The 18,880-nt window shown below is 36.6% G+C and overlaps 1 protein-coding gene across 4 annotated transcripts in view; it reads left to right on the forward strand.

Moving 5' to 3' along the window:
- The window catches only part of PTPRK (protein tyrosine phosphatase receptor type K), a 543,822-nt gene that overhangs the window by 439,500 nt on the left and 85,442 nt on the right, over positions 1 to 18,880 (forward strand). For all 4 annotated transcript variants that reach the window (XM_058676844.1, XM_058676903.1, XM_058676779.1 and 1 more), the window contains exon 13: positions 1,457 to 1,493. In XM_058676844.1, coding sequence (XP_058532827.1) covers positions 1,457 to 1,493 — 37 coding nt within the window. The remainder of the gene's footprint in view (positions 1 to 1,456; positions 1,494 to 18,880) is intronic.

The raw sequence follows: 18,880 nt of genomic DNA on the forward strand, positions 1-18,880 counted from the left end.
AAAGACAAATGCCGTGGCATCTGCCGAGGTATACTTGAGAGCTGGAGGCTGAGAAGCTCTTGTCCTAGTTGCTGTCTGCAGAACTGGGCCACCGGAGTTATCATTAAAATCCAGTGCCCACTTTATTAAAGCGTTTAGGGCAGACAGTGACATAGAAGCGGAAAGCATAGTTCTGAGCTTAGAAAGATGAGAGTTTCGAATGAATTTCAGCTATCTGGTCTTTGGATGAAAGCATTGTTAATGAATGCCTTTTATATATGAAGAGTTTCTTTGGCAACTGTTAGAAGATTTAATATGAATTTTTCCTTCTAATTGCTAACATGTAAACTGAGCTTTATAACAGTTAGAAGACTTAACAAACTCGATGTGACTAGTACCAACAGAGCCTGATCGTGTCTATCAAGATAGTTAACAGAAATCACTTTTAGGGAGTTAAAATCCCTTTGGCCCTTTAGTACAACGTGGAATGCTCTCACAGCTTTCTATGAGGACCTCGTGTCACAGTTAAGTAATACAGGTGTAGATCTTCATGAGTTTTTAAAAAACACCTCCCCCCTTTATATAGTATTTTAAGAATAATAAATGCTTTCTAGAAAATTTAAGACGTCTCTGGTTTATTGACATGTAGAACTACTCAACATGGGGTTTTAAATGAATTCTGAAGATTAATTGCATTTATTTTTGCCCCTTGGCCTTGACTCATTTCGAACTGTTGGGTATTCCTACATATACAGGAAATAAACGAATTTCTGCAGGAGCAAGGCATGCATTCAACAGTAGCTGATAGAGACATTTGTTACCTGCTTTTCCAAAAATTAAAGAAAAATAACACTAATAATCCTTGTCCTTCCGTGCCTTTGCTTCTACTTTCTCTATTTCCTCTGTGTAGAAAAGGAGGATAACAGTCAATGGCTAAAAGCTATTTTCACTCCTACCAAGGAAGTTAAGGAAAAGAAATACCCGATCACAGTTTTGCCGCTGTGACACAGCATTCTGATGATCTTCCTAAGGACTGTCATTTAGCTCTTGGTTATACTTGAAGTGAGAGTATGTAATGTTTGACTTTTGTCTGAGTCTACAACTATCGGTTGAAAAAAAAAAATAGATCTGATCTATATTAGCTTTACACAGACATTTTTCATCCTAATAGTTTAAGAAGTAAAATTAAATGCACATAGAATGTTATATCTCTCATCCCAAATTTTCAATTCCATTTCAAGATGAAACAAATATTAATGTGTTTAGAATATTAGATTTATAAGATTTACTCAAGATTTTAAACCAATTCTCTGATTATACCTATTAAAATAAAAAGGTGCACTTTTCAATGTCCTTCTAGTATTTATAATCCTGTTTTGATGACCCCAAACTAGATTGAATTTCATAGTAGTTAGAACTTATAAAGCAGGAAGTATCACCATTACATTTACCATTTCTTTTATTTCTCCCCCATCAGGAAACTAAAACCCAGTGTGTACGAATTGCTACAAAAGGTAAGTGCTTGCTTTTTAATTTTTTTTTTAACTTTTTGTCCCTTTTGGAAATTAAAGAGCTTGTTGCCTTTGTCATGGCTAATTAAGCACAACATTTTGGTTACAAAGCATTTTTAATAGTGTCCAGTTAAACCAAGCCAAGTTCTCGAACTCACTTGGGTATCTTCAACACATTATGAGATGTCACAGCCCAGCCTCTGGTACTTGACTAAGGTTGTAATTCTAGTTGAAAAAAAAAATCTTAGATTGACAAAAAGCAAAGAATATTGTTATGAAGATAAGAAGGATTAAGAAAATGATATATGGGCTTATTTCTACTATATAGTGCCTGCTCTTTTGTGCAACTGATAAACCACTGGCATCAGAGTATCTGTCAGTAAGAGCGGCTCAAAAATAGTGAGTTGCTTCATTTAAAACTTTCTGTTCCTATTTCTGCTACACAAACATAACAATAACCCAACTAGTCCATGCCTAAGAATCTATGTGTAGGAATTGGATTCAGTGTTATGCCAAAAAGACTTTTTTAAAAAAAATGCTAATGCCAAAAGATGTTATCTGTAATGGCTAATACCCAGGCTGATTCTTACTGACCGTGTGTATGATGACTTAGCTACTTAATTTCTTTGAGAAAACATTTTCATCTTTGAATAAATACTTACAATTCTTAATGAGTGGAAATTGCCCTTGTTCTCTGTGTTAATAATTATCTTTCAGCAGTTGTTTGTGCCAGTAAGGGAGAGAAGCTACAAGCTTTATTCTTGCAAGGGAAAACGCAAAGTCTCTCTGTGTGTGGACTTGGGATTCCTTGCGGGTTGGTGCTCCAGGTGGTTTGCTATTAGGAGTGTTAAGTGGTATGAGACGTATTATTCAATTAAAAATGACTGGCCATATTCTGTGCTTGCATTTCATATTTTTCCTTCATCTAATCATCAATCTACTCAATTAACATTTGTGTTTTACTCTTGATTTGTAAAGGCAGTAAAATCTTTCCCTTGATTCATGAGAATTATCATAGTCACAGTAGTAAAGAAATATGCTTGATCTATTCTCATATTAAGAAGCCTTGTGTTAGTTTCAAAACATGGCAACCCCTAATGAAGGAAATGAGAAAATATCTACAGATGCATAAAAATGCATAAGCATTCATTTTACTTTAAAATGTAATGCATGGTTAAGGATTTAAAGCTGGAATTTTAGAAGATAATTATGGAATACATTTAGATGTGTATCACCTATGCTTTTCTGGATTTAAAATAGAAACAGAAATGTGAGAATCTTTACATAAGCCTCTAAGAAGTCTCTTTAGATACAGTGTTGCAATTCTGTAACTGAGAAGAGTTACCTATAAACAAGTCTTAACATTTAAAACTTTCTTATTTAGTTATTTGTCCCTACCTGGGCTGTGTGTCTTTTTGTCCCTCTCTCAATCCCCATTAAATCCTGGTGTCAGATCTGTGCTGTGCAAACTACAGCAGCGTTTTCATCCAAAATGGGCATTACCATGTTGCTGAGCAATAGTTACAAGAAACTTAGAAACAGTGAGTTGGGGTCTGTTTAGAGTGGTTCCTCTTTGATCACGTAGCCTGGTAGCCTCTGTGTTCTGCCTCTCAGTGGACCCTTGTGATGTAGTATGTAGGAGAGCACACCTTTTTAATGATCTGAATTCTAAAATCCTATTTTTTGCTTTTATATTTTTACTGCTTGTTCATTTTAGAACACCAAATAGGAAAAATAGCAAACCTACTCATTGGGAGGCCTTTCGGATCCCAGAAACATGAAATAGAAAATTCATTGGGAGGACTGAAATATTTATACAGTAATCGCCCACATCTTTGGATTTGGTTAATAAAGATTCATTGACCCTTGTCAGTAACTGTCTAAAAATATTAAGCAGAAAGTACAAAAAGTAAGCAAGAATTATCTTAAAATGATGTGCTGCTATGAATAATGTGGTGAAACCTTGGTGCCATCCCACTCACCTCTGCCCAGGCTTTGTCCAGTATATCCATGTTGTGTATGCTACCGACCCATTGATCACTTAGCAGCTATTTCATAGTAACTGTTGGAATATTTCATTATTTAAATAAACTTCACTTACTTTGAGTAGTAATTCTGACGATGACACATGAATACTTCATATTTTTCTAATGATAAACTTTATTTCTTTAAGTGTCTTTAAATTTTACATTCAAAGCAAAAAAGAAATAAGCAGTTTTTATGGTTCTGGAACATAAGATTAAAACTATACATTTGAAAAGGATATGGTGTCTTCAAAATGGCTCCCTTCATGATATTTTTGAATGATTCTTAAAGTTGATGCCACTTCCATCATCAGTACTCTATGTCTGGGATATCCTCCACTAATGATTCTTCTTAATATGCTTCTTTTTTATGCTAACTAAACTTTTTTCACACAACATTTCCGGACAAATATCTCAGTCACTGAAAAAAAAAAGATAATGATCTGAGAACCTTCAAAAATGAATGCTTACTCGTTTTGTTCAATTCAAACTAAGGTATAAGTTAAATATTTGTTAACTTTAAAATTGCATAGATTCAAACCCTGCAGCAAAATGGGCAAAGGAAATGAACAGACGTTTCTCAAAAGAACAGATACAAATAGCTAATAAACATATGAAAAGATGCTCAGGCTCTCTAGCCATCAGAGAGATACAAATGAAAACCACCTTGAGGTACCACCTAACTCCTGTGAGACTGGCCTACATCCAGAATTCGAAAAACAACACATGCTGGCATGGATGTGGGGAAAAAGGTACCCTCCTTCACTGCTGGTGGGAGTGTAGGCTAGTACAATTATTGTGGAAATCCATATGGAGAGTGCTTGGAAAATTGCAAAGAAACCTGCCATATGACCCAGCAATCCCGCTCTTAGGAATATACCCAACAGAAGTAAAATCTGCATACGAGAAGGGGATCTGTAATCCTATATTCACAGCAGCACAATCCACAATAGCAATGTCATGGAAACAAACCAGATGTGCGTCTAAGGAAGAATGGTTAAAAAAACTGTGGTACATCTATTCAATGGAATATTATTTAGCTGTCAAGAAGAATGATATTATTCTATTCAAATCCAGGTGGTCCCAACTAGAAACTATTATGCTCAGCGAAATGAGTCAATCACAAAAGAATAAATACCATATATTCTCTCTCATATGAGGAAGCCAACATGGAAAGGTGGAGTTCATCAAGTGCCCATGGAGTTCTGATCTAAATATAGATTGCTGCAAGTCAGGTCCCACGGCAAGAGATGATGAAAATTCTCTGTTCTAGGCATGTAGGCATTCCATGGATGAAGTAACAGCAGAGTATATTTAGCACGTTGTGAACATGAATATGGCAAATTGGCAGTTTCCGTCAGTTGCTGGCAATAGTTTAGAGTGATGACAAATATTATTTTGATTTTTTTGTGTGTTATTTAGTTATGAGGAAAGTGTATGGTAAGCAGTCCATTTGATGGTTTACTAATTTCCTCGTTGTTGAGAAGTCCGAGTTGATTATGTATTTAATATGATAACCATTTGTGTGCTGTGAATTGCATTAAGAGTTATGTAGGGCAGAGATGATGCTTACTAAATGTACAAAATGGATTGATGAGATTAGCCAGTTAAATCTTTTCACCAGTAAGGCACTCAACAGCCCATGAGATATTTATTAAAAATGTCAAGTAAATCCTCTTATTTTTGTATCATAGTGTCAAATAGCAGTAAAATAAACATGTTAAGATCCTTAATCTACTGCTATGTTTCACTGTAAAATTTACCTTTGTTAAAATTTGCTTCTGTTCAAATTTGTTGAGACCGCACGTAAAAGTATCCTAATATTACTTTGGCTGGTGTTTTCTAATTACTGTATAATATTTTGGGAATGCAAATTTTATTTGAATGTCAACTACAGTTAAGCATGTGCTGTTTGTTTTTCTTACTCAGGTTTTGTAATTTGATGGAATGTTTTTATCACAGTTTAATAAATGTTTGCTTTATTTAAAAAAAAATTGCATAGATTGAAGTCTGGTGCCATGTTATAATAGGCTAAGCCTCCACCTATCCAGTGGCCTCCCAGATGTGCATCAGCTGGTGTCCTGGCTGATCCACTTCTCATCCACCTCCATGTTTATGGCCTGGGAAAGCAGTGGAGGATGGCCCAAGTCCCTGGGACACTGTACCTGCAAGGGGACCCAGAAGTTCCTGGTTTCTGATCACCTTAGCTCCATCCATTGTAATCATCTGGGGGAGTAAACCAACAGATGAAAAGACTCTTTTTCTCCTTCTCTTTGTAAAGCTGCATTTAAAGTAAAAACAAATTAAATCTTTAACAAATGGGTAGATTATTGTTTGTGCATATAAGGTCACTATCTTATGTCACTATCTTATCTTTTCATATAGTATACATAAAATGGAAGAAAGTTATAAGGAAAATGGAGTTATTTGGCCTCGGTATATTCAATTATTGAATTCCTCAAGATTGAAAATAATAAAACATTATAATTAAGGTAAAGATATCATGATTATGGACTAGAATATCCTTAATAAATACCTTAAGCAAATTGAGTGTAGAAAGAATATAATGCAACATAGTTAAGACAATATATGACAGACTCATATTTAATGGGGAACAGTTGGAAGCATTTCTACTAAGATTCAGAACCTGACAAGGAAGCCTAGTTTCATAATTGCTATTCAGCATGGTTCTTAACATGTTGGCCACCATTGCAAAGAATAAGAAACCAAAGGGGGATTCAAGTAGGAAATGAGGGAGTCAACTTCACCCTGTTTGCAAAGTATAAGATTCTACACATAGGAACACCAAAGAATTCCTATGAAAAATTACTGGAACTTATGAGAAAGTTTAACAAAGTTGCAGGGCATAAAATCCATACAGAAAAATCAGTAGTATTTTCTAGCCCAACAATGCCATTGCTGAGAATCAACTTGCAAGTTCAGTCCCATTCACGATAGCTACAATAGAAGTAAATACATGGGGATAAATATACTGACAGATGTGAAGGCATGACATGAGTGGATTTTGTTCCAGCACTCCATTTGCATGTGGTTTGTTTTGGCAGAGGCAACTAACTCTACCCCTAAACCTAACCTGTTATTTTTCTGCCCATTAGCTATTCTTTAATGCCTTCCAATTTCATTTGGGTATCAGTTTTCTAATTATTCAATTAAAATATTTATTTCAAGCCCATTATATGCCGGGCAGTGATTTAGCCTTTGAGGAAACAACTGTGATCAAATAGAACTAAGCCCCTGCTCTCATGCTACTTAAATTTGATTAATAGGAATACTCCGGTCAGAAACAAGTATTTCAGATGATGACAAGTCTTGGATGGTGACTACACTGGTAAGCAGGTCACAGGGGTAAGCAGTGGTGTGGAAGTGTGTCAGGGCATTACCGGTTTGTGTACAGCTGTCTGAGAATGGCCACTGATAAGGCGATATTGAAGTGAGAAGTCACCCGTGTAAGAGATGGCAGGGCAATCATGCAGAGGGAACATGTTCTGATACTTTGAGGACTAAGTGCCTCAGCTACTTAGGGGAGCTTTACACATGACCACAGAATGAATGTGATTGTCCTGAATCAGCCGTTCTCAGAGCTGGGCTTTAATTGGGATGCCTGTTGTCGTAAGTGTGTGGTGGACTTTCAGCTAAATAGTTGGTAAATCACAACTCTAGGCAGAGACACAGGAATTAACATTTCTTGCAAGTTAACTGCTTACAAAGCTAGTCTAGTGAACACATTTGGAGACGCTCATAGGAATAACAAATCCTATTCACTTCTATGATTGGTTTAGGGCTGTGTCTTGATCCCACAAACTGTCAGGATTTATAGTCTATAACATCTTGTGAGAAATATTTTCCTCCTTGATTTAGAAACAGAGAGATGACAAGGTCATCCCCTCACCCCCATGCAGCCCATGATTTATTTTACAATGATAGGATATTTCGAAGTAGAGCCAAATTGGCTAAACAGGAGAAAGTCAACAGAACAACAAATAAGTCAACTCAGAACTCCAGGACCAATCAGCTTGAGTTCCCTGTCGCCAGATCTGATTCCAGAATCTATGTTTGAAAAAACATCTTCACAATAGAAACTGTTTCTAGATATGTTACTCACACCAAAAATGTCTGAACTGTTGTCAGACTTCTATTTTCAACTAGAAGTAATAACAAAAAACGGTGGTTAGATTCCAATATGAAGTTAGGAACTCTCAAGTTTCCCACAAAAATTATTACATAGAAGCATTTGGACTCTGTCACCTAATAATAATCAATGGCTTTTTAGATGTTATTTTTCTTGGAAAGGCCCAAATACAGGGATAGAAGGAGAGAGATCTTTCATCCTCTGCTTCACTCCCCAAATGGTCACAATGGCAGGAACTGCAAAATTCTAAAACCTGGAGCCAGGAGCTGTGTCCAGGTCGCCTATGTGGATGCAGGAGCCCAAAGCCTTGGCCCTGCTTCTGCTTCCTTGCCAGGACATTAGCAGGGAGTGCAGTCACAAGTGGAGAACAGGCAGATAGAGACCTGGCTTACCGTGCGGCTGTCCTGGCCCCTCAATGCTGTTTGAATAAATTTATTTATTTGAAAATCAGAGTTATGGAGAGGGAAAGAGATCTTCCACCTGCTAGTTAACTCTCAATATTGCCAGTGTCCAGGGTAGGCCACACCAAAAGCCAGGAGCCTAGAATTCCATCAAATCTCCCAATGGGTGCCTGGGCCCCAAGTACTTGGGGCATCTTTTGCTGCTTTCTTAGCTGCCTTGTCAATGAGCTGGATGGGAACTGGAGCAAGCAGGACTTGAGGCTGTGCTGGTATTGCAGATGGTGGCTTAACCTACCATGCCACATAGCTAGCCCTGTATCTGTTATGTATTTGAAACATGGAATCTCTGTTATGATATCAGTCTAGAATAAACACGCACACTTGCTGCTGCTATAATAACTTACCTGGAATTTTTAATCACTGGCATCCAATGAAATCTGAAAACAGGAACTCAAAAGTGTTTCCCTAGATGCCATTGTTAAAAAGTAATTCTAGGATTTTGTTGAGAATCTTAGCATCAATGTTCATCAAAGAGATAGGTCTGTAGTTTTCCTTCTCTGTTAGTTCTCTGTCTGGTTTTGGGATTAAGGTAATGTTGGCTTCATAGAATGAGTTTGGAAGGGTTGCCTCTTTTTCTATTGTTTTGAAGAGTTTGTAGAGGATTGGGGTCAGTTCTGTTCGGAATGTTTTGTAGAATTCTGTAGTGAAGCCGTCTGGGCCTGGGCTTTTCTTTGTTGGGAGGTCTTTAATCACTGATTCAATCTCTACTTCAGTTATGGGTTTGTTCAGGTCGTTTGTTGCCTCTGGGCTAAGTTTTGGCAAGTGGTAGAAGTCTAAGAACTTTTCCATTTCTTGGTGATCTTCTGATTTGTTGGAGTACAGTGCTTTGTAGTAATTTCTAATTATGGCCTTAATGGATGCGGTGTCTGTTGTTATGTTGCCTTTTTCATCTTTGATGCTGTTAATTCTTGCCTTCTCTTGTTTTTTCTTTGTCAGTCGGGCCAGTGGAGTGTCTATCTTGTTTATCTTCTCAAAAAACCAGCTTTTTGATTCATTGATTTTGTGTATGGTTTTTTTATTTCTATCTGGTTGATTTCCTCCCTTGTTTTGATGATTTCTTGTTTCCTATTGTGTGTGGGGCTCTTCTGCTGTTGTTTTTCCAGTTCCTGGAGGTGTGTGTTTAGTTCCTGTATTTGGCGCCTCTCTTGGGCCTTGACATGAGCTCCAATTGCGATGAGTTTACCCCATAGCACTGCTTTGGCAGTGTCCCACAAATTTTGGAATGTTGTGTCAGAGTTTTCATTGGTTTCCATAAATTTTTTGATCTCATCTTTAATTTCTTCTCTGATCCATTGTTCGTTTAGTAGCATATTGTTCAGCCTCCAAGAGTTTCTGTATTTCCTGGGGCATTTTGAATTGCTGATTTCCAGCTTCATTCCGTGGTGGTCTGAGAGGGTACATGGTATGATTCCTATCTTTTTGAAGTTATTTAGGTTTGCTTTGTGTCCTATCATGTGGTCGATCCTGGAGAAGGTGCCATAGGTGATAGAGGGCTAATATCCAGAATATACAAAGAGCTACAAAACAACCAAAACACCAAAACAAACAAGCCACTCAAGAAATGGGCACGGGAAATGGGCAAACACTTCACAAAGGAACAAACCCAAATGGCAAATAAACATATGAAAAAATGCTCAAGTTCCCTGGCAATAAGGGAAATCCAAATTAAAACATCAATGAGGTACCACCTAACGCCAGTAAGACTGGCCCACATGAATAAAAGCACCAACGACACTTGTTGGCGAGGTTGTGGGGAAAAGGGAACCCTACTCCACTGCTGGTGGGGCTGCAGGCTGGTACAGCCTCTATGGAAATCAGTATGGAGAATATTCAAACAACTCAAATTCAACATACCGTATGATCCAGCAATAGCACTCCTAGGAATATATCCAGAACACTTGTTCTATGAGAAACCAACATGCACTCCTATGTTCATAGCAGCACAATCAGTAATTGCAAAAACATGGAAACAACCAAAATGCCCATCAACAGAGGATTGGATAAGAAAGCTATGGTTCATCTACTCCATGGAATACTACTCAGCTATTAAAAAAAACAAAATGCAGTTCTTTGTGGCCAAATGGGCCCAACTGGAAACCATAATGCTAAGGGAAATGAGCCAATCCCAAAAGGTTAAATACCACATGTTTGCCTTAATTTAAGATGATATGATGTTATGTATAACATGTTATGTTTTGAATGTTATATGTTGTGTATAAACTAAAATTGAAGTATAGGTGAGGTGGTCACAGAAGGTGGTTAAGAACTCGCATTTACTTTTAACATATTGGTTACTCATTACTATGTCAATTAATTCCATAATGATGTAAATTTTTGCTGATGGTATGTTGGAGCTTTCAATTGACTGGGATGATACTCTGCTGGCTCTGTCTTCAGACCAGAGAGGGTATACCTAAGAAGCCGTTGAACTTGACGGGACAACAAGATGCTGGACTCTATGTTTGGTATACGCTTGCAATGGGGAAATCTCAACTGAACTTGAGCTGTGGTTATACAACAAGGTGGAGGAATCCACCATGGTGGGAGGGCTTGCGGAGGGGTGGGGAGAACCCAAGCATCTATGTAACTGTGTCACATAATACAATGTAATTACTGAAGTTAAATAATAAATAATTTAAAAAAAAATAATTCTAAAATTTGAAAGACACATCAGCTTTCACTCGTTCATTCAGTAACAGTGTCTGATCCTTTTGATAGCCTGAAGTGGACAGATATGAAAGGTGTCTTTGGCTCCGTTAGACATATCACTATCCTGACAATAGTTTGACTAGTAATTTTCCAGAATGTTGCTTATGTTAAACAGTGATGATATAGGTCCTTCCCCTGCTCCTAAAAAAATTAAATTTGTATTAGCATGAATGTATACATATTTTCCAATATTAAGAGCAAAATAACTGTCACTATACAAAAGTCTAGTATGCACAGAACATTTTATCCAAATGTAGCTGATAAAACCTATCAATGCTGGTAGTAATTTATTTATTTCCTTTGGCAGTAGTTTCCTCCTTTGCTGTCTACTCCCCAGTTACTTGATACAGAGCAGAATTTTTTTTTAAAGATTTTATTATTATTGGAAAGCCGGATATACATAGAGGAGGAGAGACAGAGAGGAAGATCTTCTGTCCGATGTTTCACTCCCCAAGTGAGCCGCAACGGGCTGGTGCGCACCAATCCGAAGCCGGGAATCAGAAACCTCTTCCGGGTCTCCCACGCGGGTGCAGGGTCCCAAAGCTTTGGGCCATCTTCGACTGCTTTCCCAGGCCACAAGCAGGGAGCTGGATGGGAAGTGGAGCTGCCGGGATTAGAACCGGCGCCCATATGGGATCCTGGCACGTTCAAGGCGAGGACTTTAGCCGCTAGGCCATGCTGCCGCGCCCGGAGCAGAATTTTTTTAAGCCATATTTTTATAATCTTAATTTTGGCTCATGCTGCTTTTGTCAAATATTTCATTCGTGCCCCTTTCTTTGAGTACACAAATGGATGAAAATGTCTGTGTAAGTGACAGACTTTCAAAAATAACAAGCACGATGAAAAAATGTACAAATAATCTGTCACAAAGTTAAAATTACAATAGGGATTGTAGCTGGCACAGTGGTGTAGCATGCTAACCCTTCACTTGAGATGCTGGTGTCCAAAGTTAGTACCATATTAGGAAGCATGAGTTCCACTTTCCATCCAGTTCCCTGCTAATGGCCGGGAAAGCATCAGGGGAGGATCCAAGGCTTTGGGCCCTGCTCTCATGTGGGAGACCCAGAAGGAACTGCTGCCCCAGCTTCTCACCAGCCTGTCTATGGCTGTTGTGACCATTTAGAGAGTGAACCAGTGGATGCAAATACTTGATCTCTCTCACTCTCAGTTTCTCTCTGCCTATCTAATTAATACTGATTTCAAGTGAAATAAATACATCTTAAAAAAAAGAGAGACAGAGAAGTTTTATGGATCCTTGTGTGTGGAAACTTATTTGACTACATTTTACCATACCCATCATAGGTTAAGTTAAATGAGTCTAATTTGTCTGGTTTGAGATTCCAGTCTTAAGCCTACTTTACAGAATTTACAACAATGAAAGGTGACTTAATAGCTGGGTAAATTGTCCTTAAGAAGCTCAGTTTAGCCAGGCACATATTCAAGGAAATAAGAAAACATCAGGAATAAATTTAAAGATTTTTGGACCACTTTTTTAAGATGATGGAAACTATGATCAACCGTGATAAATTAGCCCATACTTTAAGAAACTGTGGATGTGATTATTCCTAGTCCCAAAAATGGGATTAACTTTGAAAAAGCTGCCATCCCTTTGGAAACTTGTCGTCACTGATAAATAACTGTAATTTTTCCCTCTAAATACCTACATGCTCTTTCTGGATCTCATGTGTTTTTCCCTCCAAGAAAACAAATGTACATCATTCTTCCTTCCTGTTGGATCTGTATACTTCTTCAAAATTAGTCTGATGTGGGGATTTCATTTTTCTTGAATGCAGAAAGGAAAAATGTCAGAAAAGTATATTGGTAACTCAGTAATGGACTGTGGCCTAAGGGGCAACAAATAGTAAATGAAACAAAGCTAAGCATGTCATATTTTTAAAATATTTTTAATGATTTATCTGTTTTTATTGGAAAGGAAGGTTTATAGAGAACAGCAGAGACAGGGAGAAAGATCTTGCATTCTCTGGTTCATTCTCCAAATAACCACAATGGCCAGATCTAAGCCAATCCAAAGTCAAGAGCTTCTTCCAGGTCTCCCATGTGGGTGCCATCCTCTTTGAACCATTCTCTAATGATTTCCCAGTACATAATAGTGAGCTGGATGGGAAGTGGAGCAACTGGGGACATGAACTGGTGCCCATATGAGATCCTGGCACTTGTAGCCTAGGGATTAGCCTGTTAAGGCATTGTGCCTATCCCACAAGTGATATTTTAATGAAACTGAGAATTGTTCATTCAGGGGTGGACATTTAGCCTAATGATTGCAATTTCGACATCCCATCATATAGTACTTTAGCTCAGGGCCTGCCTCCGGTCCCTGGCTTCAACTATTATCAATAAAAATTTTAGAGGCAACCATGATGGCTCAGATACTTAAGATTTTTGCCTACCCAAATGGAAGACCTGGAACGTGCTCTTAGCTCATAGAGGGGAAATCTCAAAGCTTTTGGAAATGTGTGTCATAAGATAAATTAATTAATTAAGAAAAAAAGAAATAAGAAAGATAGACATTTATTTTAGTGGTAAATGTAAAGGACTTGTCTGTAGATCAGTTATAATAAATGAAAGAGAGTAGAATTGAGCATGAGTGATAGATTTTTGGCTTGTGTCACTGAGCAGATGAATTTGCCATTGCATTTGGTTATGTGATTACAGAGAACTGTATTCTTTCAGGTCCAAGAAACATGAAATTGAAAATTAATTGGTAATTTTAATACTATTTGGGCAGAATGAAGATTAAAAATACCAAATTTGATGTAGTGGAAAAATCAAGCTCACTGAAAAATAAAAGCATAAAATTTTCAAGTTCAAAAGTTATTTAGCAACTATAAATTTCGAAGATTTTCTTTGTTTATTTCACAGACATTTCAGCTGCTTTTAAGTTTGGAAGCACTGTTTAAATATGCAAATCTGTTATATAAAAATATGAACAAATACCTTCCCATAATGATATCATAACGTTTCTTCATTTTTGTGGCACATCTTTATTTCCTTGTATTTCCTGGTAGTTTTAAGTAGATCTGGAAATTGCAAAGTAAGTAACCAGATAGATAGTCTCATTTACAATTAAATATTTTAATAATGCACAACCAAATAAAACACTAAAATACATAGTCCCGATAAGATTGCAGCTATCACCCTTACACCTCATTTCAAATCCAGCACTTAGCAACCCTTACCTGTTTCACTGACTGGCTTTAAAGAAATTGAGTTGATACTTGCAATAGTAAATTTAAATTTACAGAACTATTAATAAAAATACATGTATCTCATTTAGTATTGATTGTGTACTATTGATTGATTTAGTAATGATTGTATGATGAAAAGTTTGGAACTCCTGGCCTGCATCAATGCCCTCTTAAGAATGAGAACACTCGTGTTCACTGATGGCTTGATTTTTTGGCAGCACGGTACACAGTTGGCATAATAGAACCCGTAACCAATTCCCTATGCTTTTAACAAGGTCCCATATTCATCCAGTGTTGCCCATTTAGAATCACCAGTTTAAATGCTAATATGTTCAATCCTCATTTTCATGTCAACCAGGGCAGCATAATTACCAGAGGTTCATTATAATAGTCATTTCTCTAATGTGATTAAACAACAGCCTAGAGATTTTTATTTGGTAGAGGATAGTAATAACATCCAACTTGAGAAAGCCATTTATTTCACAAACAGAACTTTATAATTTAGATTCACTCACATAACATCACAGCAAAGTCTAAATTACTTTGTGCTTTTAATCCTATGAATGTTGCCTTATGTGAACAACAAGACTGAAATAGTTTCATTACTCATGTAACATTTTCATAGATATTTGTGTTGAAGCAAAGATGGCAAACTGTTGATTATGGGATTTTTGCCTACCTGATTACAACCTTTTTTAAAGCTGTTAATAGAAGCAGGCCAGTTAATGTTTCTATATTAAGTAGGAAAAAAAGTTAATGAGTTTCATTTTCGGGCTTTGTGGTAAGCTGAATAATGACTGCCACCCCATCCCCAAGTTGTGTATCTTCTCACGCCAAGATGTTTTGTATACTTATATGTTCCCTTCCCTGGAAAGGACCTCTGCAGTTAAGATTAAGTTAAGGGTGATAGAAGGTATTACAGAATGTTTTTTCTGTGAACTCCATGTAATCCAAATAGTTCTTTCCAGTGGGAAGTGTCAGGATCAAAGTCAGAAGATACGTGATGACAGAACAAAGATGGACTGATATGGTTTGAAGAACGTGGCTATAAGCCAAGGCAACAGATAACTGCAGTGAGCAGAAATGTACAGGGCAACAGATTCTCCTTTTGCTGACTTCTGAGAAACAAAGCCCAGTGGTTCCATTGGTTCCAATTCCAAAAACTCATCAAGGAATCTGCCCTCCAAAACTGCACAATGGTATTTTTTTTTATTTTATCACCAAATGCATACTAACTTGTACAGCTCTACTGTACAATACTAGTACCAAACTAATTCAGATTTTGGCAGCAGGAAATAGTACCCTATTCTATCATTATAACCGAAATTGGGCAGCAGGCAGCAGCTTGGCAGCTTGGCAGAATAACATTAAAAAAAGCCTACATCACCTCTACCAGGCTGCTAGTAAAATAAGAACATTAAAGTCTCTGTTGAAAAACATGTTCTTGAAAATCTGTTGTTATGTGGCAGTCATTTAGCTGAGCTGTGTTTGTAGAAACCAGGTTGATAAAGGATGAACTTGGATGAGGTGCGGAGCTTTCAAACAATGTCTAAGGTACAGCCTTTCCACATAGTCATGTAATTTGCTGATTTTATTATCTTTACATAGTGGCAGTTCATATTTTCCGTTTTAATCCTTGGAGTTTGTAGAAGGCAAATGCTAATTACAGAAAAGTCTAGGTATTTTGATTCTTAGCAAGTAAAAATATGTCTTAGGAGTAAGTCCTGATAGGAAAAGGATTACATTTGTTTTATTGTAATATTATGTTATGCTGTCTGCCTTTTTTTCCCTATATTTATATTTATTTGGCTTCATTGTAACACATTTACAGAGTGCTACAGAGCATTGGTTTATGATTATTGCTCTATGATAGACAAACAATATTTTAATCCTCTATCAGTTTAGTGTCTGAAATTGTGAATTTTATTCCATTTTTAATGAAATGTGGATTACTTTAAAGATTATCTCTTTGATTTAATAAATGTCTTTAGAGTAGAAAATTAATTGGATTTTTCATGAATGAACAATGACCACTATGTGTGATTGATTGGTGCTAAAGATAACAGATATATTTTTTCGTTCATTTTATCTGCTTCAAACTAACTAGAAAATAATTTTGTATGATTCATTTTTGCAAATAAGTTCTATCTCCCCTGTTACATTTAAAAAGGTTATAAAGCAATTCGAAAGAACTTTAAGGTTTTCTTAAATCCTTCAAAATGTTGTATAAAATACTGCAAACTGAGTTACATGTAAGTTTAGTGTGTTTTTGTATGGCAAAGAAAAGTAGTATTGCGACATCCTGAGAGTTCTCTGTTTGTCACTTCCTATTTGTGACATAGTTTTCAGCCGAGCATCAGCTTCTCGAATCTTGCTCTGCTTCCTGTTTTACCTGTTTACTTGATACCTCCTAGATTTTGTGTTAAACTAGTTGATATTTCTGCCTTGTTCACACAGAAGCTCTAAATCCATGTGCTCAGCATTTTAAGGAAATGCAAAGATTTAAATTCTTAAAATTCAGTGATTGAGGTGGTAAAGTAATCTTCCCCATATTTTCTCCATCTCTGGCAGTGGCAGAAAGAAGCTGTGTTTTGTTCTCTCACATTAATGCTCTTCTTCTGACAGATGTTTGTGTGTGCAGGCAGAACTTCTAGATTGTCAACACAAGAAGATGAGGCTTGAATTTCTGGATGCAGCTGTTATTTACACCTGCCTTTCCATCTGTGCCTCTTAGGTTCCCAGAGTTGATCTTTGAGGGAAAAAAAGAAAAACAAACCCTATTCCTGTGTACTTACTGCTTTTTTGATCTATCTACTGTTTCTATTTCCCAGATGAAAACCAACCTGATCTGTATTTGCAGTGGTTTCACTGGGTAACTAAAACTTCTCTCTGTTCGACCTCATAACTCTTGTCTCAGTTTTGACTCTATAGAAAGCTGCTTTGGATTGTCCAGGGGGTATTTTCTTGACTTGTTCAGCCACTAGGGGAGACGGATTGAAATCAATGTGGGTCATTGTCAGTACTTTAACAGTGCACTGGAGATTGGAGCAAATAAAAAATTTAGCACAGAGATAACAAAAGGAAGAAAAATATTAAAGGTCATAATAAGTATGTATCTAAGACTTCAGGTCTTTTAACTTTCTGAGTATATCACTTCTTAGAAGAGATAATAGTAAAAACCACTTTATGGTGTGTATTTTTTTTTTTTAATTCACATCGTTGTGTCAACATTTGTTTTAATACCATCTTGACCCTTGCTTGATTTCCTGCACTAACCATCCCACTAGCCACTGGCCATGGAGTTTGGTCTTCTGTTCAGAAAGTATCTTTTGTGTCCTTCTTCCCTGTCGAGTACTATACTGCGTTGAACACTGAGCTGGAAAGAAGGTGGTGGGAGGAAAAAAGACAACATCCGTGAAGAGCAGGGGTGACCTTAAATGTCAACATTGACAACGTTTGTCTTCAGTTGAAATTATAAGCCACTCAGTCAAGTTCTGTTTTTAAAAATATCTCCCTTTTCACTTTGGTAGAATACTTAAAGTCTATGTTACTGTATTTCTAGAATCTAGAATCTGATAATCAGCATCTTTAAGCACAGGCATTCTTGTATGAAATGTATATTGGCTGTTTTGTTCCAATTTATAAAACCAATCACCAAGCCTGTGCTATTGTATGTGTATTTATATGTTATCTATTTGCTTTATATTTACTTTTTTAGATTTTAGCATGATTTTTGAGACCTGTCTACATTTCCATCTGCATATATAAACAGAAAAATGTAAAGTTTTATCATTTTTATCCTATGAAAATGGTCGGAAGCATGCATTTTCATAATTGAAAAATCTATTTGAAACTTTTTTGAAGTAGAATAATATAGATATTTCATTAGAGGAGTGTATGTTGAATGATTTCTCTAGTGGTAGACTTTTAGGAAGCTCAAATAGAGTCTCATTATATTCAGTAATACGGTCAACATCCCTGGCTGATTTCTTTGCATCTTCTGTTGTAGGGTAAATTCTTAGACACAAGTTACTAAGTCACATGATATTTATAACTTTTTGATAATTATCCTCATTGTATACAACTTTATAATCCAGACAGCTTATTAGAGTGCTGAATTTTCAACATTGTTATCACTACTAATTAGTACTTGTCTCATAGATTTTCTTTCTCCTTGGAAACACAAAAGATCTTCAAAAATATGCTCAGATTTAAAAACATTCTCCAGGAAAAATAAACTTGTTTTTTAATTCATTTTTCACAAGAGCTTTGGTGTCCCTTGTCATATGAGTCAGCTCTGGAGTGTCTTCACAAACAGTGATCCTGTCATATTTCCTAAACTGAATCAGAGTGGAATCTTCTTTTTTGCATCATTCTTATTACTCATTGGCAATCTCTGACATCCTTGTTTTTCAGGCTCATGCTTAGTAGGGTAAAATCCTCAAATCCTTAAATAAATAAATAAATAAATATGTCCAAAAATGATCAAATTGGAAGAGTGTGCGAGTAGACACCCTAATACGTTGTAGTTCCTAACAGGCTAGTTGGCAATAGTTAGTAAAATACTTTTCAATTCACTGCAAAGAGAAACCTTCAAGGAAAAAATATCTTTGAGACCACCATTTAAAAAGTCTGTACAGTATTTTAAAGAATGGCATATGTCATAAAACATATCTAAGGAAGGCTAGTATTTTACATTTTTCACTTAAATAAGCCTTCTCTTCCAAGATATATGATCAAGTTGGGGGGCAATAAAAAAAAGCATATCAGTAGCCAAGTTTGACTTAGTCAGTTTGACTTCTGTTCCCAGATATCCGGATGGAAGTCCTTTTCATCGTTC

The sequence above is a fragment of the Ochotona princeps genome, chromosome 1 (genome assembly GCF_030435755.1).
Source record: "Ochotona princeps isolate mOchPri1 chromosome 1, mOchPri1.hap1, whole genome shotgun sequence".
Lineage (NCBI taxonomy): Eukaryota > Metazoa > Chordata > Mammalia > Lagomorpha > Ochotonidae > Ochotona > Ochotona princeps.